This window comes from Calypte anna, chromosome 23 (assembly GCF_003957555.1).
Source record: "Calypte anna isolate BGI_N300 chromosome 23, bCalAnn1_v1.p, whole genome shotgun sequence".
Lineage (NCBI taxonomy): Eukaryota > Metazoa > Chordata > Aves > Apodiformes > Trochilidae > Calypte > Calypte anna.
This window is the reverse complement of record NC_044268.1, coordinates 1,328,589-1,350,713: the sequence shown is the minus strand read 5'-3', so window position 1 is coordinate 1,350,713 and position 22,125 is coordinate 1,328,589. Positions and strand designations below refer to the sequence as shown.

Genomic DNA, 22,125 nt, shown 5'->3' with positions numbered 1-22,125 from the left:
AATCCCGGCCCCGGCGCTTTTGGCTTCCAGCACATTCCATAATTTTGGAAGAGTTTTATTTACTGAATGCCGAAGTTCTGTAGAACGCCTCGGGATGCCCGGACAAAGCTCATGTCCTTCCTGTACTTCATGGAAGTGGGGGGTTGGCGTCTGAGGAGCTGATCCCCAGAATCCTGAGGCTCGGGATCATCGTAGATGGTGGAGATGAGGATGGGACCATCCCCTCTCCGGGCTTTCTTCACCTGCTTGAACGTTGGGAGTTTCTCCCCGTGGTAGCTAAAGGGAAGATGGAAAAGTTGGGTTGGGACTGGTGAAGGACCAACTCCTTTCCTTCACCTGGAACCATCACATCCCACCTTGGGTTGGGTGGAGGAACCTTCAGGATCATCCAGTCCCATCCATGTCATGGGAATGGACACCTCCCACCAGCCCGGGTTGCTCCAATGCCACAGATTCTCTGGACAACCTTTGCCAGGAGCTCACCACCCTCAAATCAAAGAATTTCTTCCCAGAGTCCATCCTCAACCTCCCATCTGCCTCATCCCATCCCTCCATGTCCAAAGTCCCTCCCCAGCTTTCTTAGAGGCTTTCTTCAGGTACTGGAAAACGTAAGATCTCCCCAGAGCCTCCTCTTCTCCAGGCTGAACAAGCCCAATAAGGATTCTTGTCCTATTCCTGGCTTGGAGATCACTCTAGGAACAATTACCAACCCTCAGAGTTAAAACCACCACCAAAAAAAAGCCCCTAAAACGCCCCAGAGAAGCTCAGGGTGAGGCACAGAGCTCCAGTTCTGCTCAGCTGAGCTTCCCCCACCAGAACTCCATAGCAGAATTGATCCTCCATCCAGCTTTCCATTTATCTGTGGGCTGTGTGAACCCCCAAATGTCCCACTCTCCCACCAGAAGCTCCTCTAAGGAGCTTCCCAAGCTCTGCTGGGAAGAGCAATGTGGTCAGCTGGGGATGGGATGGGGTGGGAATGGGGTAGGAATGGGGATGGGATGGGGATGGGATGGGGATGGGATGGGGATGGGGTAGGAATGGGGTGGGAATGGGGGGGAATGGGGTGGGATGGGGTGGGGATGGGGTTGGGGTGGGGATGGGGTGGGGATGGGGTGGGGATGGGGTGGGGATGGGGTGGGGATGGGGTGGGGATGGGGTGGGGATGGGGTGGGGATGGGGTGGGGATGGGGTGGGGATGGGGTGGGAATGGGGTGGGGATGGGGTAGGAATGGGGTAGGAATGGGGTAGGATGGGGTAGGAATGGGGTAGGAATGGGGTAGGAATGGGGTAGGAATGGGGTAGGAATGGGGTAGGAATGGGGTGGGATGGGGGGGATGGGGGTGGGATGGGGTGGGATGGGGTGGGAATGGGATGGGAATGGGATGGGAATGGGATGGGAATGGGATGGGAATGGGATGGGAAGGGAATGGGGATGGAATGGGATGGGATGGAATGGAAATGGGACGGAATGGGAATGGGATGGAATGGGATGAGGTGGGAATGCATGGAGTGTTGAGGCAAGCCCTGGCAGCAGCTGTGTGGAGAAAGGCAGATCCCTGGGATAACTTTATGCTTCTGGTTCACACTCAGCTCCTTTCCTGCTCACTCTTCCAGCTGGGAGAGCCCAGGCAGAGGAGCTGAACTGCAGCTGGCAGGGCAGGGATGGGTACTCACCCCAGCCCCCTCTTGCATCTGGGGTTCTGACCCTCATTGTCCAAAGCTTCAGCCATTCCAGAGTTGCTGCTCCCCAGTCCCAGCCCCTCTGTCCAGCCCTGCTGCTCCAGCACCTTCCTGCCAAAGCCCTGGGAAAAGGGAAAAAGAAAAAAAAAAATCAGTACAGAGCTGGACAAACCCCATCCTCATCTCAGAGCCCTCTTCCCCCCCCAACCCACATCCCCTGAGAGCCTTTCCCGCCCTCCCTCGCCCCCTCCTCACCTTGGTGTGTCTCTCAAAGGTGCCAATCTGCTGTCCCGAGACAGCCCCGTCCTCCAAACCATCCCGGAGCCGCTGTTCCAGACACATCCGGACCGAGTCCCGAGCGTCCTTATCACCTCCATCTAGTGGTGAGAGCAGGAAGAGTCAGAGGAGCAGAGGGAACCTGCTGCCTCCCATCATTTCCCTCCCAGAGCACCGAGGAGGCAGAACCTGTTCTATTTTTTTTTTTGGCAGCTCTCAACTGCCAGACAAGAAAAACGTTTTGAGTGCACTGAGGCTTCCAGAGAGGGTGAGGGAGGCAAAGAGTTCCTCCCAGCTGCAGGAATTCTGCAGGCTCAGAACTTCCCAACCTCCCTGCTTGCAGTTTTGGTACCTTTGTCATAGTAGATGCTCATGTCCACATCCCAGTCATCTGCTGTCTGCTCATCAAAATCTGCCAAGAGAAGGAAAGAAGAGGTTTGGGTGATGATTGGGGAAGCCTGACCCAGCAGAGCTCTTTGCTGGGACCCAGCTCCCTCTTTTCTCTACTAAAATGGGAAGGAAAAAGTTTTGGAGACTCCCCAGACCCTCCCACACTCAGGAGGATCACTGCAAAGTGCTCTAGGTGGCCCTGCTCTGGCAGGGGGGGTTGGACTAGATGATCTTTCGAGGTCCCTTCCAACCCCTAGGATTCTGTGATTCTATGAAGTGAGCCCTGGAGTTCAAAGGAAGGTTTGAAAAGTGCACCCAGAGCTGAGCTGGGATGTTCCTAGGGGGCTGCACCCCATTTACCTGCAGGGCTGGAACCCCAGGAGGGGTTAAATCTGTCACACAAACCCCAGTGAGGGTTTTACCTCCGTTCTGCTCCTGCCAGTACTGAGCATCTGTGTAGAAGACCAGGCCAGAGCCTCCTTTCTCCCACTTGAGCTCAATCTCCTCCTCAAACAGCCTCTCCTCCACCCTCTCCTGCTTGGTCACATCCTCATGCAGAGCCTCGTGTCTCTCCCACTCCTCACAGGTGTCATTGTCCTGCCAAAGAACCACCAGAGGATCATAAAATGGTTTGGGTGGGAAGGGATCTCCTTGAAGATCCAAGATCCAACCCCCCCTGCCATGGGCAGGGACCCCTCCCCCAGCCCAGGGTGCTCCAAGCCCCATCCAACCTTGGACACTGCCAGGGATGGGGCAGCCACAGCTTCCTTAGGTGACATATCCCAGAATTTTCCTGCCTTCATGGTGAAGGATTCTTTCCTAATGTCAAACTCTGGCTGAGAAAACTGGGGCTGCTCAGCCTTGAGAGGGCTCAGGGGAGCCCAGGGCCCGGTGCTGAAAGGTGGCTGCAAAGATGGGGACAAGCCAAGGGGCAATGGGCACGAGTGGCTCCTGGGGAGATTCCCACGGGACACCAGAGGAAAACTGGATTCCAAGGGATTGGAATGGTCCCCAGGGAAGGGGTGGATTCCCCCCCACTTTGGAAGGTTGGAGATCTCAGGGTGTTGGGACATCTCCTATAAACATCAGAAGGGTTGGAGCAGATGATCCTTGAGATCCCTTCCCAGGGTTCTGTCCCCCTCCTCTTTCAGTTTCAACCCCTCAGCCCCAAACTGTGGGTGCCAGCAGCCCCCTCCCCATTTCCCTGCCCTCTCCCAGCCCCTCCCCACCAGGCAGCTTTGTCAGGAGAGCTGGTCCCAGCCTGCTGGCTCTCAGGCACTGACATGACTGCTCTGATGACCTCATTCCCTGACTAATGGCATCTCCAGAGTCAGCAGAGAGAAGAGGTGGAATTTTTTTTTTTTTTTTTAAAAGAAAAAACCCAATCCAAAACCCCAAACCACACCACATCACACCCACTCAGCAGCCTGGGCTGTCAGCAGCCTCCCTGAGCTGCAGAGCAGAGATGCCCATTTAAGGAGCAGGTGTGCTGGGCTTCAAGTCAGCACTAACAACAAATGAATTCCACTCCAGTTGATCCCTGAGGAGATTGGGTCCCTCTCAGCTTTGGCACTGGTGTGGATCAGACTGCCCAGGGATTTCCCTGAGTGTGGATTTCCCTGCTGAGGGAAATCTGAAGCAAGGAAGAAGGGAAAAAAAAGTGAAATAAAAATGAGTGGAGCTGCAGAAGCCACCCTGGGAGAAAGGAGTGGAGGAGAGTGTTTAGTCTGGAGGAGAAAAGGCTGAATAAAAAGTCTGGAAAGGAGGGAACAAAGTGTTCCCTGTGCCCACTGTTGCTAAGAGAAGGTAATTGCAGCAGGGATTTGGTTAATGCTGGCAGAGCAAAGAAGGGGAAGGAGTCAGTGAGTGCCTGGGGCCTGTGCTGGGCTGTAATGACAGAGAAGGGGCCAGACAGGCGCCTGGCAGCTGGTGGAGCAAAACAGTCCCCAGAGAGCCCGTCCAGCCCAGTTCTCCAGGAGCCTTTGTCACCAAAGCCACTTTTCTCTGTGACTAAAACCTCAGCCCCAGGAGCACTCGAGGTCAGTTGTTTCTACAGCTCCACTGGGGGAAGTTTCCAGCTCCTGAACGTGCTCCCAGGTCACTGCTCACCTCCTCTGCAGAGCTGGGACAATCTGCCTCGGAGCCTCTGCCTGGGTTTGCTCCTCAGAACCAGAACCTTTGGGCTCAACCCCTCCCAAACCTTTTCCACAACCATTCTGATGTGGCCACACAGTTTTAGAGGCATTAACACCCTCCCTGCTCACCCCCCAGGTGCACCAAGAGGTGAGCACTGGTGTTTCCAGCCCATTTTTAGGCAAGTCATTGCTCCAATTCAATTAAAAGCTTTCAAATGAGCTCCTAGAGAGCTCCCCCTGCTTCAGGGCTGCACCAGAAAAAAAAACATTGGCTGGTGCTGGAAAATTCCACTCACATCCTCTGAGTGCCATTCCTCTTCCTCCTGCTCCTCCTCATCTTGCTCAGCACCAGCTGGGTGAGTCACCTGGGCTGCTGCTGCCACAGCCCCCTCTGCTGCTGTGATCTCATCCCCCGTGGCTGTGTAAACTCTTTCTTCTTCTTCTGTCACTGTCTCAGTGTCCTGGTATTCAAAAGGGACATTCCCATACCTGCGGGATGAGCCTGTCTTGGGAAAATCCAGCTGCAACTTCTTGATAATCCAGGGAGGGAGCCTGCAGGCCCGGATCAGCTCCAGGAAGGTTTTCAAGGGGGTGCCAACGTTGCCATAGGGCATGAAGGAAGGGGGGTTGAACTCGGGCAGCCCCTTGAAGTCTGCCACCAAATCACTCGAAGTCACCTTGTCCCCACTGTAGGGAAACGTCTCTGGACCTGGAGGAAAGGAAGGAATGGTTTAGGATCACTACAGGAACACGAGCTCCACCACAGAACCGGGGCCAGGAGGAGCAAACCCCAAACTGCCTCTTCTTGCCTTATTTTTAAGGCTTTAAGGCAGTTTTATGAGAGGTTTTAAACACCTCCCTGTCCACACAGAGGCCGCTGGGACCTTCAGGGGGGGGTCCTGGACCCAACGTCTCCTCCTGACCCTTCCCAGCCCCCCGGGGACCCCAATCCCCGCTGCCCTCTCCCACCTGTCCCGGGCCCCAGGCGGACCCTGCGGATGAGGCAGCGTCCGGGCAGCCAGGAACCGCCCGGCCCGACCCATCGCTTCCCCGAGTACATGCGGAGGAAGCGGCGGGCACGGCCCGGTCTGACGGCCACCAGGCAGCAGCAAGTGCGCGGCGCCGAGGCCGAGGCCGCCGCCTCCTCCTCCTCCGCCGGCGGCGGCGGGCGCTCGGGGCGGTGTCGGTAATGGAAGCAAAGGAATCCGCCCTCCTCCAGGAATTGGCTGAAGTAGGCGCGGAGCTGAGCGGAGCGCAGCGCGGCGGGGATGCCGCTCACCAGGCAGTAGCGAGCGGCGGCGGGGCCGCCATTACCGGGGGTACCGCTGGGCGCCGCCATGTTGGATCTGAGGGAAGGAGCGACGCGGAGGGGGAAGGGGCGCGGGGGGATGACGTCAGCAGGATCAGCGAGTGCGGAGTGAGCGCCCCCTAGTGGGGAGGAATGGGAATGGGAATGGGGATGGGATGGGATGGGGATGGGATGGAAGGGGATGGGATTGGGATGGGATGGGATGGGATGGGATGGGGATGGGAATGGGGATGGGGATGGGGATGGTGGATGGGATGGGGATGGGGATGGGGATGGGGATGGGATGGGATGGGATGGGATGATGGGGATTGGGATGGGATGGGATGGGATGGATTGGGATGGGGATGGGATGGGGATGGGATGGGATGGGATGGGATGGGATGGGGATGGGATGGGGATGGGATGGGATGGGATGGGGATGGGCGATGGGATGGATGGGATGGGATTGGGATTGGATGGGATGGAATGGGATGGGATGGGGATGGGATGGGGATGGGGATGGGGATGGGATGGGATGGGATGGGGATGGGGATGGGATGGGATGGGATGGGATGGGGATGGGATGGGAATGGGATGGGATGGGATGGGGATGGGATGGGGGATGGGATGGGATGGGATGGAAGGGGATGGGATTGGGATGGGATGAGGAGGATTGGGATGGGATGGGAATGGGATGGGATGGGAATGGGATGGGATGGGATGGGATGGGAATGGGATGGGATGGGGATGGGGATTGGGATGGGAATGGGAATGGGAATGGGATGGGGATGGGGATGGGGATGGGGATGGGATGGGATGGGGATGGGATGGGATGGGATGGGATGGGGATGGGAATGGGATGGGATGGAAGGGATGGGATGGGATGGGATGGATGGGATGGGATGGGATGGGAATGGGATGGGGGTGGGGACAGGTAGGAACAGGACTAGGGATAGGTTCAGGGATGGGATGGAAATGGGGACAGGAACAGGAGGGTGACAGGTATGGGGACAGAGATGGGACAGGGATGTGACAGGGATAGCGGGGTGACAGCCCCTGGAGATGTCCATGTCCCAGGACGGTGACAGACCCTGGGGGTGGCAGGGGGTGGCCAGGTCCCAGGGGGGTCACACCTGCCCCATGGGCAGTGCCACACCCAGCAGGGACCCCTCTGCCACCCCTGTCCCCAGGGGCCCTGGAGGACAGCTGGATAGGGCCCTGGAGCAAGAGGGATTTGGGTGGAAAGCTCCATTTTAATCCCAGCCCTGGCACTGGGGGTTTTCACCCCACCAGGGACTGATCACCATTTCTAAACCAAACTTCACCACCTTGCTCCAAAATGTAAAAGGTTTTATTTAAATAATAATAATAATAATGACAATAATAACAAGAACAATAATAATAATAAAAATAGTAATAATAATAATAATAATTTACTGCATCTTCTATACAAACTGCAGGAATGTTTTGCTTACAAAATACTGACAGTGAACCCATTGCAGAAGCTGTAGAAGGAGGAGGAGGAAGAGGAGGAGGAGGAAGAGGAGGAGGAGGAGGAGGAGGAGGAGGAGGAGGAGGAGGAGGAGAGGGAGGAGGAGGAGGAGGAGGAGGAGGAGGAAGAGGAGGAGGAAGAAAAGGAGGAAAAGGAGCAAAAGGAGGAAAAGGAGGAAAAGGAGGAGGAAGAGGAGGAGGAAAAGGAGGAGGAGGAGGAAAAGGAAAAGGAGGAGGAGGAGGAAAAGGAAGAGGGGAATTTCCAGACCCCCACCATGTCCTGATGCCAGGGAATGACATCTGGTTCTCCCACACCACCACCTCCACTCCTCTGCCCTCACAGCTCAGGGGGGTCACTTCTTGTCACACAAATGCCACCAGCCCATGGCCTGAGGTGACACTTGAGAGGTTTGGGGGCTCTTGGGTTGTCCAGGGAAGAGTTTCAGGGTGTTACAGGGAAAAAGATTTGAGCTAAGAAAAGGCAGGAGGGGTAAATCTGCCCCCCCAGGATGATTCCACACTCCTGAGGAAAGATCCTTCATCAATAATTCCAAAAATTCCAAGCCCAGCAGACAGACCAAGCCACCCCCCAGCCCTCCCCTTGTGCTGGGTGCCCCATCCTGCTGTCCTTCCATGTGCCCAAACCCCAGGGGATCCATCTGGGAGCTGAGGACAAATTCCCCGAGTCCAAACCAGTCCAAACCTTTACCTCCACCTCCTCTGGGACTGCCTGGAGGGAGCTGAGGGGGAAGGAAAGTCCCAAATGTGGGAGCAGAGCCACCTCTCCCCCTCGTGCTCTCCCATCCTCTCGGCCACCACATGGAGCTTCCCACAAAGCTTCTCTGGCTTCATCCCCGGGTGCCAGAGGGGTGAGGAGCACCCTGAGGAGCACCCTGAGGAGCACCCTGAGGTGGGGGTGGCTCAGCGTGGAGCCAGCTGCCCACAGCTCCTCTGGTACAACATCTCTGCCATCAGCTCCACGATGTCGGTGTTGCCGATGAGGGGTCGGAAGAAGAGGTCGGTGATGAGTGCAGGAGGGATGGATTGCAGGGTGGAGGAGATGAGTAAAATGCGAGCAAAACGAGCCTGGGCCTCGGGGTGAAGGGGCTGCAGCACCTCCTGGAGTGCTCGCTGGGCTTCTCTCTGCAGGCTCTGGATGTAAGGGGAAGCTCTGAGCCCGGGAATGTCTGAGGAAGGAGAGGGTGGTGAGGAAGGGAGGGTGGGAAACAGCCCCGGGATTTTCCCCTTCCCGCCCTTCCCTGTTTCCCCAGGGATCTCTGAGGCCACACTCAGGAGCTCTACACAGATGTAGCTACTCCAGGGCTGCTATTTGGGAGAGGAAAAGGAGTTAAAGGGGCAAACCTATGCTTTGCTAATGAAATCCCAGGGTTTTTTGTTGCCTGGGGGGCAACATCTGATCCCTCATTCCCATAAGGATTGGTGCTGAGGAGGAGGGGACCCTCTCTGCCCTCACACCCTGGGGTGGTCACACGTGGGGGATGAACTCTCTGAGAGGCAGGGACCCTCCAGGATTGAGGAGGATGCGGGTGAACCCTCTGAGAGCCAGACACCCATGAGGATTGAGGAGGATGAGAGTGAACTCTGAGCACCAGACACCCACCAGGATTGAGGAGGATGGGGGTGACCTCTCTGAGAATCAGGAACCCACCAGGACTGAGGAGGATGAGGGTGAACCCTCTGAGCACCAGACACCCACCAGGATTGAGGAGGATGGGGGTGAACCCTCTGAGAGTCAGACACCCATGAGGACTGAGGAGGATGGGGGTGACCTCTCTGGGAGGCAGACACTCACCGGGATTGAAGAGGATGGCTCCCCTCAGGTAAGCATATTCCTTAGGGCTCAGGTCCAGGCTCCAGAAGGTGTTGAGGCAGCACTGCAGCCTCTGCACAGCAGCCAGGGTGGGCTGTGTCCTCTCAGGCTCCTGCCCTTTCCTTTGGCCATCCAGGAGGATTTTCTTCAGCATGCTGGGAGCCGGGGTCTCCATCACCTCGAAGGTCACCATCTCCTGGACCAAACCCAGGAGGAAAAGGGGAACCCAGCAGCTCCCCAGCAGCAGGAGCTGATCCTCCCGGGGCAGCAGATGGAAGGAGGGGAGGTTTTGCAGGAAGCTGAGGGTTTTCACCAGGACACTGGAAGCTTCCTGGCAGGTGAGGCGAGGGGTGCGGAGGCAAACGGTGCGGGGCTGGGGACAGAGGCAGCGTTGGTGCCCAGGGCTGGGGGTTTGGTGAAGGTTCTGGCTGAGGAGGGTGTAGAGGATGGCACTGGGTTTGTCTTCCCCGTGGCACCGGCACCGTTGGCATTCCACCTCCATGGTGGTGCTGGTCAGAGCTGAGCTGGGTGGTTGTCTCCTTGGGAAAACTCAGCTCCTGTTCTTCCAAGAGATGGGAAAGAGAGCAGGGAAATCCTTCCTTGGGAGCTGGATTCTCCCTGGCCTCCCTGCTCTGCTGGCTGCCAAGCTGCTCAAACCTCCTCTTATAAAGCAGGGTCAGGAGTGAACACCCCCCTGCAGCCTTGACCGCTGCGTGCTGGAAACTCTAAATAATAAACCAGCAGCAAAAAATAAACCAACAAAAAACCCAAACCACCACCACCCAGCCGTCCCCAGGCTGATTGGTTTGGGTCAGATGATTTCTCCCTGGGTGTTTTCTCAATGAAGGGGTTGGGCAGCCTTATCATGATTACCCCAAGAGGATAAACAGAGTCATTCCCCCAGCTGTACCATGGCACCAAGGCCCCGGGCAGGGCTGCCAGGAGGTTCACACACGTTTGTCTGAGCCCCCGTGTTCCATGGCCTTGGGAAAAGCAACCTGGAAATGGATTTATCAGTGGTTGTTTGCCTGACCTTGCTGCCAGCATTGGTGTTGGAGGAAGAGAAGCCCAGAGAGGTGAAGGACTGTGGGGTTCAAGCCCAGGCAGAGCCCTCAGAGGAAAGGTGGGGCAGGGGAAGGGCAAACTGGCAGATTTCCACCTTAAAATCAAAGAATTGTTTTGGTTGGGAAAGACCTTTCCAGATCATCACATCCACCCCATGTCCCTCATCCCCACATCCCCAGGGCTCTGAACCCCTCCAGGGATGGTGGGGACTCCACCACAGAATCCCTCAGGCTGGGAAAGCCCTTCAAGATCCTCAAGTCCAACCATGACCCCAATGCTGACCAAGGCCACCCCCACCCCATGTCCCTCATCCCCACATCTCCAGGGGTTTCTCTGAAACCCCTCCAGGGATGATGGGGACTCCAGCCCTGCCCTGGGCAGCCTGGGCCAGGCCCTGACAACCCTTTCCAGGGAGAAATTCTTCCCCAGCTCCAACCTAAACCTCCCCTGGCACAACTTGAGTTGTGCCCAAAGTTCCTCTTGTCCCATCCCTTGTTCCTTGGGAGCAGAGCCCGACCCCCCCTGGCTCCAACCTCCTCTCAGGGGGTTGCAGAGAGCCACAAGGTCTCCCCTCAGCCTCCTCTGCTCCAGGATCAGCACCCTCAGCTCCTCACAAGTTCTCCAGACCCTTCCCCACCTCCATTCCCTTCTCTGCACACCCCCAATGTCCCATTTCACACCCAAACCCAGGTCCCAGGATTTGAGGTGCAGCACAGGGGGACAACCCCTGCTCTGTGCTGGCCACACCAGCCACGATCCTAGCCAGGGGGCTGGTGGCCTTTCTGGTGGCCACCTGGGCACACACACTGCTTCACATCCACCCCACTGCGGGAGGCGGGATGGCTGCCAGAGCTGCCTGAGATATTTATATATATATTTATATTTTTATTTACATTTACATTTATACTTACATTTATATTTACATTTATATTTACATTTACATTTACAAAGCGCCTATCACCACACTGCTAATCATTCTTTGGAACCCCTCTGACACCAGAGGTAAGGACAGGAGCCACCCTGGCAGTACCTCAGCACTTCTGTTGCCAACCAATTTAAACCAAACCAAACCAAACCAAACCCCACAAGACTTTGCCGCCAGCCTGCCCGGTGTTTAACACCGCTGCTCCAGCAGGCCCTGAGGTCCCCACCCCGCGGTTGCTGCCCGGGGCTCCCCGGACCCCCCCGGTCCTGCCCGGCCCGGGCCTGGCGGAGCCTTCTGGAAAGGCCCTGAAACCGCCGTCGCTATGGCAACCGCGGCCCGGCGTCCCGCCTCTTCGCGTCAGATTGACAGCCCCCTCAGCCAATCCGCGTAGAGCAAGGTGCTCAGAGGGGCGCCGCGATTGGTGGAGCCGCAGAGGTTGGGCGCAGGCGCCTTTCCGCTCAGGCTGAGTTTCCGCTTCCGGCGGCGAGCGGTGAGGACGCTGAGGCGGCGGCGGAGCGGGATGGGGCTGAGCGCGGAGGAGGCGGCGGAGCAGGAGGATCGCTTCGACGGGATGCTGCTCGCCATGGCCCAGCAGCACCAGGGGGGAGTGCGGGAGGTAGCGCCGCCGGGACCGGGTGCGGGGGGAGCGGCGGGAAGGAGTGGGGGAGGGGAGGGGAGGGGGCGAAGCTTTTCTGTATTCCCCGGGGTTCGAACTGTGGGGGGAGAAGCGGGGCGGGCCCGGGAGGAGGGAGAGGAGGCGGGGGGTAGTTTGGGCTCCTCGTGTTCCGGTTGTCCCACGTGGGCAGACGAGAGGCGAGGAGGACCCAGGAGGAGGCGGGGATTAATTAGGGTGATGTTAATGAGGAGCTGTGGGCTCCTCTCTTGCGTGGTGAGGAACACTTGGGGGGTTTGGGGGTCCCTCCAAGCTGCTGAATCCAAACAGTTCCATCCATGCCTTCTGTGTCTGGAGCCCCCCGGCCCCAATTCCTGCTGCAGGCACCAACCTGGGTGTTCAAACCTGGAATCTGAACCGCACCGATGCTCCTTCTGAAAACCGGGAATCCCGGAGCTGCAGCTTTTTAAATAAAAAATAAAACATGGGTATTTGCTGAGGGCAGCAGCCCCGGGGTTGGTTTCAGTCCCGTCCTGGCACTGGGAGCACCAAGGAGAGGCAGGAGGTGATTTGATCTCCTCTTATGGCTCTTTTTTGTCTCTGTCTCCTCCCCCTTTCCCCACCCCCTCTCCTGCCCCCCCTCCCCCCAGCTTGTCAACACTTTCTTTAGTTTCCTGAGACGTAAAACTGATTTTTTCACCGGTGGAGAAGATGGAATAGCAGAGAAGGTAAAAACAAAACACAAACCAAGCCCAAACTCTGAAGCTTTAATGCCTTACAACTCCCATGCCACCCCCCAGCTGGGCTGCACTGAGTTCCCTGCCTGGAGAAGTTCCCCCCACAACCCCATGGTGCTGCTGAAAGCCATCACTGATAAAAAAAATATCCTAAAGAGCAACTCAAAACCTCCAATGCCTTTGCAACCAACCACTGAGGGCTTCTGCTTGCTTTTCAAGCCAGATTTATTTTTTATTTTCTGTCTCCCAGGACACAGAACCCCAGGGGTCTCTCCCAGCCTTCACCTGGCTGAGGTGAGGTTTGTTTGTGTGACCCTGCAGGGTTTGTGGGGTGGTTGTTGGGTTGGGGTTTTTCTTTGTTGGTTTTGTTGTGTTTTTTTCTTCACTCTCTGGCCAAAGGCTTGTTTGGAAAGCAGAGCTGCCAGACGTGGTGACTTCAGAGTGACAGACACCGTGGTGTTGATGACCCTGGGTGACCTTGTTTGCTCACCTCAAGCACAAAGTCCACATCCCTTGCACCTTTCTCCTGGGGCTGTGGTGCCCACACGGGGCCAGCGTGCTGGGGGATGGGGTGGGGACAACCCTGGGGGTCTGGGGGGCTTCCTGGGCAGCCTGAAGCATCTCCTGTCCTGCAGGGATTCCTCGAGGCAGCTGGAGAGCTGAAAACCAGAATGGTTTCACAGCTGGGAAATCAAAACCAGAACACTCCTGCAGGAACTGAAGGGTTGGTTGTTGGTTTGTTTTTTTTTTTCTCCAGTACAGCAGCTGATCCCCTTCCTGGATACTGGGATTTCACTGGGAAGCCAGGCAGTGCTGCTGGGTTGGGTGTTCAGTGGTGCCACAGCAGGGAGCTCTCTGCCCTCTGCCCATTTGATGATCTGATGATCATTTGAAACCATCCTCATTCCCACTTCTTGTCTGCCTGAGCTTTGCCACTTCAGAGAACAGAATCCCAAGCTGGTTTGGGTGGGAAAGGACCTTAAAGCCCCCCCAGTGCCCCCCCTGCCATGGTCAGGGACCCCTCCCCCAGCCCAGGGTGCTCCAAGCCCCATCCAACCTTGGACACTGCCAGGGATGGGGCAGCCACAGCTTCTGGGGGCACCCTGGGGCTCAGCACCCTCACCCCAAAGAATTTCTTCCTCATGTTTGACCTAAATCCCTCCTCTTCAAGTCAGACCAAAGAGCAAATCTCCCCAAATTCCTCAGCAGCTTCCTGCTCCCAGGGAGTGGATCCTGGAGCAGCCCCTCAGACAGCAGCAGTGCTGGGGAGCTGCTGGGGGTGGCAATTCCAGAGCAAATCCCTGCCAAAAACCCAACCAAACCAAGAGGTGGGGGTGTCCTTAGGGGGTGTCTGTGCTCAGCACAGAGCCTCTGACACCACAGCACCCACAATAAATGGCAGGAGCTGCTTCCCCAGCCCTGTGAGGAAGAGGAGGGGGTGGGGAAGTCGCTGTCTTTGTTGGGGGGGACACGGAGGGAGCTGGGGGTCTGCACCCTGCCAGAAAGGAGGTTTCCTCAACGTGGGTTGTGGTGTGCTGAGGAGTGGAGGCTAGGAGACACACCTGGGGTTGTGGGTGACATAAAATGAAATAAAATAAAAATGAATAAATGTTTGTTTAAAGCCAAGCAGAAACACTCGGGGGTTGGTTACAAAGCTACCAAAAGGCTCTGAGTTTGCCCTGCCAAGGTGTTGAACCCTTCCCCATAAAACATTTGGGGTTTGTACCAACCAGGACAGGAACCCATTGACTCAGCACTCTCTCCTCTCCAGTTTCTTGTCTCAGGTTGTGTCTAAACTCTTTTTTTTTTTTGAGTGAAACCCAGACCTGGGGGTGCTGCCCAGGGCTCTCCTCTCAGCCCCTCTCTGCTTCCCCACGGAGCAGAGACCCTGAGGTTTTGCTGCTCACACTCCCAGCACCACAAGAGTTTGCAGGGAGGGTGGGAGATTTGTGAAGGAACTTCCCACCCCCTTTTCCATCCCCAGGTCTGGAGATTTTCAGATATTTCTCCTCTGGAGAAAAAGTCAGAATTAGGTAAAAAACCTTGGGTCCAGTGACTCTGTTCTTTTCAGGCTGTGCTGGATGTAGGGAGTAGCTGTTAAACAGCTGGGGGAAGCATTTTTTCAGCCTGCTGGAATGGCACAAAGGCCAAAACAGATGGAAAAACCTTTATTTTTCTCTTTTCTCCATGTCATCCCTTGTGTGAGGGAGAACTGGGAAGGGCTGCACTGCAGTGTTTGGAGTTTTCCCTTCAGAAGTCACCTCTGTGCTATAACAAACACCCCCCAGCTCCTGCAGGCAGCGAGTTGGCTTTGTAGGGGTTTGAAAAAGCCCTTTTTTTTTCTTTTAAGCCCTTTTGCTGTGTGTTCCTGTCTTCCAGCTGATCACAGAGACCTTCAACCACCACAACAAACTGGCTCAGAAGGAGCGGAAGGAGAAGAAAGCTCGGCAAGAGGCGGAGCGGAGGGAAAAGGCAGAGAGAGCTGCAAAGCTTGCTAAGGAAAAGCAGGAAGCAAACGAGCCAAGGATTAAGGAACTCACAGATGAGGAAGCAGAAAGGCTGCAGCTGGAAATCGAGCAGGTGAGGGAGGGGCTGCCTGCTGCCTGCAGGGATTTTCTTTGTCTCCCTCTGCCTGTAGCCCTGGGGAGTGGTGAAAATGGCTCAGGTTGGGTCCTTTGGGTCACTGGGGTGCTGCAAACTTCAGGTAGCCAAAGCAGGGCATTTGGTAGCAATGTCATTCCTCTCTCAAACCCTCTGCTGCAGGCCTCAAGGTGTGAGGACCTGTCAGGGTTTAACACTGGCCTGGCAATTAAACCGAGTAACAGATGCTCTCTATTCATCTCTCCTCCTTGATAAAGAAAGGAGAGAGAATAAGGGAGAGAGACTGATGGGTTGGGAACTAAACTACACAGCTTTAATGGAACAGGAATGATAAATAGGTAAAATTACCAAATATATACAAATATCCAGGAAAATGGATCCCATGTTCCTTCCTCTCTTTTCCCCCAGTAACTCTCACGTCACCCCCGAGCCTGCAGGGCAGCCCTGGGAAAGTCCAGGCTGGAATCCTGGGGTCAGGAGCAGTTGGGAGCTGGAGGCAGGAACACACAGATATGGGCTGGGATGGATCAGGAGCACAGGCAGAGGAAGGGATGGAATCCTCCCAGGATGCCAGGTGAAGGAAGGGAAGCAGGAAAGGCAGGAAGGGCAGGAGGCTGGGAGCATGGCTTGGCCCTTGTGATGCCTCAAATTATCCTGAGTATGAGGTGTATGGGATGGAATCCTCTGTTTGGTCAGTTCTGGCATCTCTCTTGTCCCTTCCTCCCCAAAGGAGGCTGCAGGTGGGACCTCTTTATTCCTCCTGGAGGGTAAAATGTTCCTCAGAGCTGAGCAGTGTCCTTGGCTCTGCACACCAGGCTCCAGCAGTAACTCCAAACATCAGTGTTATCAGTCCCAGAGCACACACTGACTGAGAAACTGGCTGTTAATTTCAGCAAGTGCAACTACTTACAGGAGACTGAGCTGAAAGCACAAGTACAAGACAGAAAATCACCTTTATCTTGGCCCAAACCAGGACAGGACCCAAGGGAGTTGTCCTCCTGCCCTGGAACCCTGGCCTAAGGGTTGCAAATTCCTGGTCAGATTCAGCTGCAGGGTCAAATCCTGCTCTTGATTTTCAAGTGAGGCCACCTAGTGTCAGCTCAGTCAGTGACACCCAAGTCCTGCCCCTCAGCTGAGCTTCTTCCTTCTCTTTTTAAACAGAAAAAAGAGGTGCAAGGACAGGTTAACAACGTCCCAGTGAAACCCTCAGAGGATGGAGGTGAATCTCCAGATTCTAACAAACAGGTAAAGCTCTAGGGCTTATTTTGGGCAAGCATGAGAACTGGGAGTGTGAGAGAGGGTGTCCTGGTTTTCTTTAAAAGACACAGTTCTCAAAGGCTTCAATATTGGGGGTTTTTTGTCTTTTTTCCTTGTAATTATATTCTTACAGAAACACCATTTCTGTGACTATCACATATGTGCAGCTAAAATTCCTATAAAATAATTCTTATAAGAATTCTTCTGTACTCTTGCAACCCAAGAACTATTGCTACAAGTGAAAGATAAAGAGAAACCTGAAAAGCTGCTTTCTTTACACTTTAAATTGATTGCTTAGGAAACAGATGATGAAGAGGAAGATGAGAAGGATAAAGGAAAGCTGAAACCCAACTCTGGCAATGGAGCTGACCTCCCAAACTATCGATGGACACAAACTCTCTCAGAACTGGATGTAAGTATTGCCTTGTCACCAGGAGCCAAAGAATCCATGCTGGGGAAGCAGGAGCTCCTGGGAAGAACAATGGAGCTGATTCCTTGGATCACAGTCACCTGTGGGACATTGCTGTGCTTCACAGCAGGATTGCAACAGCTGGGAGAGAATTTGGTAACTAAATAAAACTCCCAGAAGCTGTAGTTAACTTGGCCAAATCTTGCTTAAAGTCTTGCTTCCTTTTTTATGGTCCCTTTGAGGTCCTGCTGCCAAACTTGCCCTTGTCTCCTGTCACCTCACTCAGTACCCCAGGGGAGATCTGGCCTTGCTCTGTGAAGGCAGAAAGGGTTAAAGCAGCAGGGGGAGAGGTGATGTTCACTGCTCAGCTCCTCAGTTCTGCTTTCTCTGCCCCAGCTGGCCATCCCTTTCAAGGTGAACTTCAGGTTGAAGGGGAAGGACCTGGTGGTGGACATCCAGAGACGCCGCCTCAGGGTGGGCCTGAAGGGACATTCACCTCTCATTGATGGGGAGCTCTTCAATGAGGTGAAGGTGGAGGAGAGCTCCTGGCTGATTGAAGATGGAAAAACAGTCACCGTGCACCTGGAGAAGGTAAAGGAGGAGGAGGCAGGGAAGATTCAGGCTCCTCTGCCTCCTTCCTGGTGAAACCAGAGCCTGAGAAGTCCTGTGGAAGCCCAGAAGAACTGTACTTACCCTTGGGGCAATGTCCATGATGCTGTTGGGTGCAGAGCTTTGCAAGTTCCTCCTGTTTTCAGCCTAATTTATTCTCATCCAGTTTCATCTAATCCTTTGTGCAGCAGTTCAGGAAAAGCTGGAGGGAAATCAGTTTAAAGTTGTTCTTAATGGAATAATGCCATTTTTTGACATGTCAGTGACATCAACAACCAGGGCCAGACCTCAGTGCTGCTCAGATTCCTCTTGGTCTTCTCTAGGTCATTAGTTTGTTGTCCTGTTTATGTCATGTCAAATGTGACAGCTGACCTGCTCCCAGATTCCTAGCTGTGGAAATTCAGGCTACCTGAAGTGGTGAGGAATGAAATCCCTTGATCCAGGGTCCTGTTTTACAGACATAGAGATATCTGTCAAAAGTTGGATTCCAGCAGCTTTTTCTTTTTTTCCTGTAACTGAGACAGAAAATTCCTAGAACAATCCCAGGGGAAAAAAAAAAACCAAACCAACAAAACCATTTTTATTCCCTCAGATCAACAAGATGGAATGGTGGAACAAACTTGTCTCCACAGACCCAGAAATCAACACCAAGAAAATTAACCCAGAGAACTCAAAGGTAAAAACTGCCCCTGGAATGGAGCCTTGCTCACCCTCAGCTCAGGCCCAGTGGCTCTGTTCTACCAGTGTACCACCAATACTGGGAGTCCTGGTGGATCTGCTGATAGAAGGGAATAGAAAACTTTCAGCTGACTCAAGCTGAGTGTGTGGGTTGAGTTTTTTTCCAACTTTAATTCAAGTTTTGCTTTCCAGTTGTCAGACCTGGACAGTGAGACCCGCAGCATGGTGGAGAAGATGATGTATGATCAACGTCAGAAATCCATGGGCCTCCCCACCTCTGATGAACAGAAGAAGCAAGACATATTAAAAAAGTGGGTAAACCTCCTTAATTGGTGGCTCCTTGCTTTCCTGAGCCCCTCAGTTTGGCCTTCAGCCCTACTTGTGTTGACATCTATGGAGTCAGGAAATGGTTGGCCAAGCACTGGTGTCTCTGAAGCCCTGTGGAAGTGCCTAACAGGAAATCCTGGCTAGAACTTAGCTCTGGAATTGTCTTATCTTGCTGATAGCAAGTCCAGAAAGCATGTTTGGGGGTGGAGGTACCATCTGTACTGAACTTTAACATGGTCTTGATTGTTTTCTAATCTCCCAGTAGTGCCAGGCAGTCTCTCTGCCCCCCTCCACACCTGCTGTCTCCAGACCCATGGCACTTTTATGCTTTTATTGCCCTGTTTGGCATGAGCACACCTTGGCAGGGAGTTTACTCAGGGAGCTCCCAAGGCCATGTGGGAAGGTGTGGAGGCAGTTCCAGGTCATGCAGCAAGTGCAGCCCCACATCTTACCTGGAGATTGGAAGGAGGATTAAGGCTGCCAGGCCTGGCTCCTGCTTTTCCTTGCCTTATCTGTAGTGGGAGAAACTTTGCTCAGGGCAGCATAGGGTGCAAGTTTTTAGAGGCTTAGAATCATAGAATGGTTGGGGTTAGAAGGGATGTGAAGATCCTTGGGTTAGGAGAAAGGAGGGAGCAGTTCTCTCTCCTCCTGGGAAGGCCACATTTGGGATAACTCAGCAGCAGGGTCACTCGTTCAGTGCTCTGGAAGTTTGGCTTGGCTGGTAAAGAGCAGAGAGGAAGTTTAGACTTTGTTCAGGCCAAAGGAGACTCAGTGACAGCCAGGTGGGTCCTGATCTCTGCCAGTGCAGCCCTCCTGGCTGCTGGACAAGGACACTGTTCTTGCAGCACACATTTCCAGGGAAATGGAAACACTGTGGTGGCATTTGGGGGGAAACCAGATGAGAACAGGGAGGAAAACTTGAGACCTCCACATGGTTCTGTGTTGCATCCCTTGGGGAACTGCAGGGCAGAGGAGGAAGCCAGGAGCTTCTCAGGACTTCTCTGATGTGGTAACCTGAGTCCAAAGAGTCCTATCCACTGGGGATTGCAGGAGGTAGGAAACTGGGTGGTACCTGGGTTCAGACCAGTTTCTCTGGTCAGGTCCTTCATGAGTTTTTCACTGCCACATCCCCAGTAATGCTGAAGGGAACTTTAGTTTGAGCTGAAATCCTAATCTGCCCTCACAATCTCCACTCTGCCCCAGAGTCAGGGTCACAGTTGCTACGTGTCTGTCTGAGAGGGGAGGGTTAAAGGGTGTGTGTGCTCATTAATAACTCTCATGTGTCTGGACTTGCTGCCCTTGGTGGCAGGGAGGATTCCTGATACCACTGACCCGAGGAAAAAATGTTTGTAGTGAAGGGAGGGTGTCCCAGGGGGTTCTGTGGGCATGGGGAGGAAGCAAAATTGATGGTGCAGAGAGTGGAGGTGCCTTCCCCCCCAGACTGAGCTGTTCAGTGCTCCTCCTGACTCATACCCACCCTTCTGCTCTTTGTTTTTTCTTGCAGGTTCATGGAACAGCATCCAGAAATGGACTTTTCAAAGGCTAAATTCAACTGAACCCTCCTTCCCACCCCATTTCTCTCAGCCCAGCAAACAGGGCAGGATACCCATTGCCAAATCTGCAGGGATCCCTCACCTTGGGCAAATCAACATTTCCAGCATTTCCCCCCTCCCCCCCAGCTTCCTGATGTCCTCCTCATGGAATGGTTTGGGATGGAAAGGATCTTACGAATCATCCAATTCCAACCTCCCTGCCACGAGCAAGGAATTCATCCCACCAGACCATGTTACTCAGAGCCACATCCAACGTGGCCTTCCACAGAGGAGGCATCCACAGCTTCCCTGGGAAGTTGTCCTGTCTGGAGCAGAGCACAAGGCCATGGAATTAGCCTGCAGCAGCTCCTGTCAGCCACCTGTGACACTTCCCAAAGAGCAGTTTAGGAGGGGTCAGGGAGCACTGGGGCTGCAAGAGCCAGGCTGGAGGGGATTTGGGACAGACCCTTAATGTGTCTCCTGCCTTCACCTCCTGGCTCTTGAGCTGCTCATCTACTCTGCTCTTTGGCTGCAGATACTCCCCAGGTTTTCACTCCTTTCCCCTCTGCTTCCCTGTGAAAACAAGGGCCAGTTTAGTTTGTTAAATAATTCCCCTTCTGCCTCTGAGGGAAGGGAAGAGTTAAAAAAGCCCCAATCAACAGCTGCTGCCTCAACACAGACCCTGCTCCTCCTGCCTGCTGCTTCCATTCTCACCAGGAGTGGAACAGACTGAGCCCTGCAGGGCTCCCATCCCAGCTGGAGAGGTTTTTGGGGTGGTTTACAGCAAGGGAAAAGTTAGGGGGGGGTTCTTTGGGGTTGCTCTTACTGGGGGTGTCTCTCCTGACAGGCACTGAGCTCCCCCTGCCACGGCGTTACTGCATGTCCATGTCCTTGTTAAAAACATAAAGAAAGTGGCAAGTTCCCAGGGAGAGTGTGTGATTTCTGCTCCAGGTAGGGATGGGGAGCTGGGAAAAGGGGCAGCGGGGAAAGAGCTACAGGGGAGGGGGTGATAAATCCCCCTGGGGCTCCCTGCTGGGCATGGATGTTGGGACACGGGTGAGCAAGGCTCCAGGCTCTGCTCATGACTGCACTGAGGAAGCCACCCTGGCCCCAGGGCCTCAAGGGTTCCACCTCCCACCCAAAGAGCTGGGAAAAAAACAACCCAAAAACCTCCTTGGGCAAAGTTCAGCTTGGGGCTGCACCTGGTGGGTTGTGTTTTTTGTTTTAGGGTGTTGGGGTTTTTTTTTTTCTTGAGACACTTTGCATTTACTTTTCTAAGGCTCTCAGTGTCACAAACCAGCACCCACCCAGGTGAGCAGTTACCTGAGGCAAGGATCTGGATCTGGGCTGTTGGATCTTCCAACCTCCTCATCTTACAGCTCCCCCAGGTTCTGTTTGTCAGTTCTGGGGGTGCAATGAGCTTCACCCCATTCTCAGTTGTGTGTCAGAGCTCTGCTGCTGCTCCCTGGAGCTCGAGGGATCCAGAGCCCTTCCTGAGGAGCAAGGAAAGGCTCTGGGGTGGCTCATGGGGACAAAGTGTGGCTCATGGCACCATCCCAACCTGGAGCTTTATTACTTGAACCACCTCAGCTCTGCACAACACACACCCAACCCCCTGAGTCCAACCTGAGCCAAGGGCTGGCAGCTCCCTGGATCTGGTGGGATCATGGTGGGAGCTGGAGGTCATCATTCCAGTGTTGTGCTGCCTGCATGGAATCATGAAGGTGGGAAATGCCCTCAAAGATCAAACCCAACCCCTCCATTCCCCCCAGTGCCAAGGGCTGGGGACTCCACCACTGCCCTGAGCACTCTGTGTCAGTGAAGAAATTGTCTCCAAGAGCCACTGAGCTCCCTCACTGTTACCAAACCCAGGTCTTGGTGGCTGTCCCTGTCCTCAGCCCCTGCAGGGGCTTGGGTTGTGTGATCCAAGGCAGTGGTTGTGTTGGAAACACTTGGATTTTCCCAGCTCAGGCTGACTCTGGGCTCAGATCTGGTGGGTGTCACTTGCAGGCTGGGAGAAAACAGAGCTCAGAAAGAGGTGGGAACCCCAGAGGAAGCTGGGGGAGGTTTGTTGTTTATTTTTTGGGGGGGTGGTAGGGTGGCATTTTGCCTTGCAGGCAAAGAGTCCCCGGGGGAATGGGGCCAGGGCTGCAGCACTGAGCCCCATGGCAGGTGAATGCCCGGGGCTGTGTTTGTGAACAGTGCTTGACCCCAGCACTACCCCTGGACTTCAACCCCCCAGCCAGCGGAACAGAAGGTGTTTCTCCTGGTGGCCTTGTCC

At 54.6% G+C, this 22,125-nt stretch overlaps 3 protein-coding genes across 3 annotated transcripts; 1 reads left to right on the top strand and 2 right to left on the bottom strand.

Annotated features, from left to right (window-relative positions):
- Positions 1-49: 49 nt before the first annotated feature.
- Positions 50-5,820, bottom strand: GPATCH3 (G-patch domain containing 3). Its single transcript, XM_030464392.1, has 7 exons — positions 5,451-5,820; positions 4,778-5,190; positions 2,769-2,943; positions 2,309-2,368; positions 1,936-2,057; positions 1,675-1,802; positions 50-276 (listed from the first exon to the last, which is right to left on the bottom strand). Exons 1-7 carry the CDS (start codon positions 5,818-5,820, stop codon positions 60-62), a joined length of 1,485 nt encoding a protein of 494 aa, XP_030320252.1. The 3' UTR covers positions 50-59.
- A 1,650-nt stretch (positions 5,821-7,470) lies between these two features.
- NR0B2 (nuclear receptor subfamily 0 group B member 2) lies at positions 7,471-9,734 on the bottom strand. Its single transcript, XM_008501587.2, has 2 exons — positions 9,074-9,734; positions 7,471-8,447 (listed from the first exon to the last, which is right to left on the bottom strand). The coding sequence occupies exons 1-2, from the start codon at positions 9,591-9,593 to the stop codon at positions 8,182-8,184; spliced, it is 786 nt and encodes a 261-aa protein (XP_008499809.1). The 5' UTR covers positions 9,594-9,734; the 3' UTR covers positions 7,471-8,181.
- A 1,818-nt stretch (positions 9,735-11,552) lies between these two features.
- NUDC (nuclear distribution C, dynein complex regulator) lies at positions 11,553-20,773 on the top strand. Its single transcript, XM_030464471.1, has 9 exons — positions 11,553-11,697; positions 12,345-12,422; positions 14,811-15,011; positions 16,194-16,277; positions 16,588-16,701; positions 17,095-17,289; positions 17,900-17,983; positions 18,178-18,296; positions 19,817-20,773. Exons 1-9 carry the CDS (start codon positions 11,602-11,604, stop codon positions 19,866-19,868), a joined length of 1,023 nt encoding a protein of 340 aa, XP_030320331.1. The 5' UTR covers positions 11,553-11,601; the 3' UTR covers positions 19,869-20,773.
- The last annotated feature ends 1,352 nt before the right edge of the window (positions 20,774-22,125 follow it).

Bases quoted from the DNA above. Each gene is read 5' to 3' on its own strand.
- GPATCH3 (XM_030464392.1), bottom strand. From the start codon at position 5,820: ATGGCGGCGCCCAGCGGTACCCCCGGTAATGGCGGCCCCGCCGCCGCT. The intron at 5,191-5,450 runs GTGGGAGAGGGC...CCTTTCCTCCAG, and splicing joins CCGCCTGGGGCCCGGGACAG to GTCCAGAGACGTTTCCCTAC. The intron at 1,803-1,935 runs GTGAGGAGGGGG...CCCTTTTCCCAG, and splicing joins CCTTTGAGAGACACACCAAG to GGCTTTGGCAGGAAGGTGCT.
- NR0B2 (XM_008501587.2), bottom strand. From the start codon at position 9,593: ATGGAGGTGGAATGCCAACGGTGCCGGTGCCACGGGGAAGACAAACCC. The intron at 8,448-9,073 runs GTGAGTGTCTGC...CTCCTTCCTCAG, and splicing joins AGCCATCCTCTTCAATCCCG to ACATTCCCGGGCTCAGAGCT.
- NUDC (XM_030464471.1), top strand. From the start codon at position 11,602: ATGGGGCTGAGCGCGGAGGAGGCGGCGGAGCAGGAGGATCGCTTCGAC. The intron at 11,698-12,344 runs GTAGCGCCGCCG...CCCTCCCCCCAG, and splicing joins ACCAGGGGGGAGTGCGGGAG to CTTGTCAACACTTTCTTTAG. The intron at 16,278-16,587 runs GTAAAGCTCTAG...TTGATTGCTTAG, and splicing joins CTCCAGATTCTAACAAACAG to GAAACAGATGATGAAGAGGA.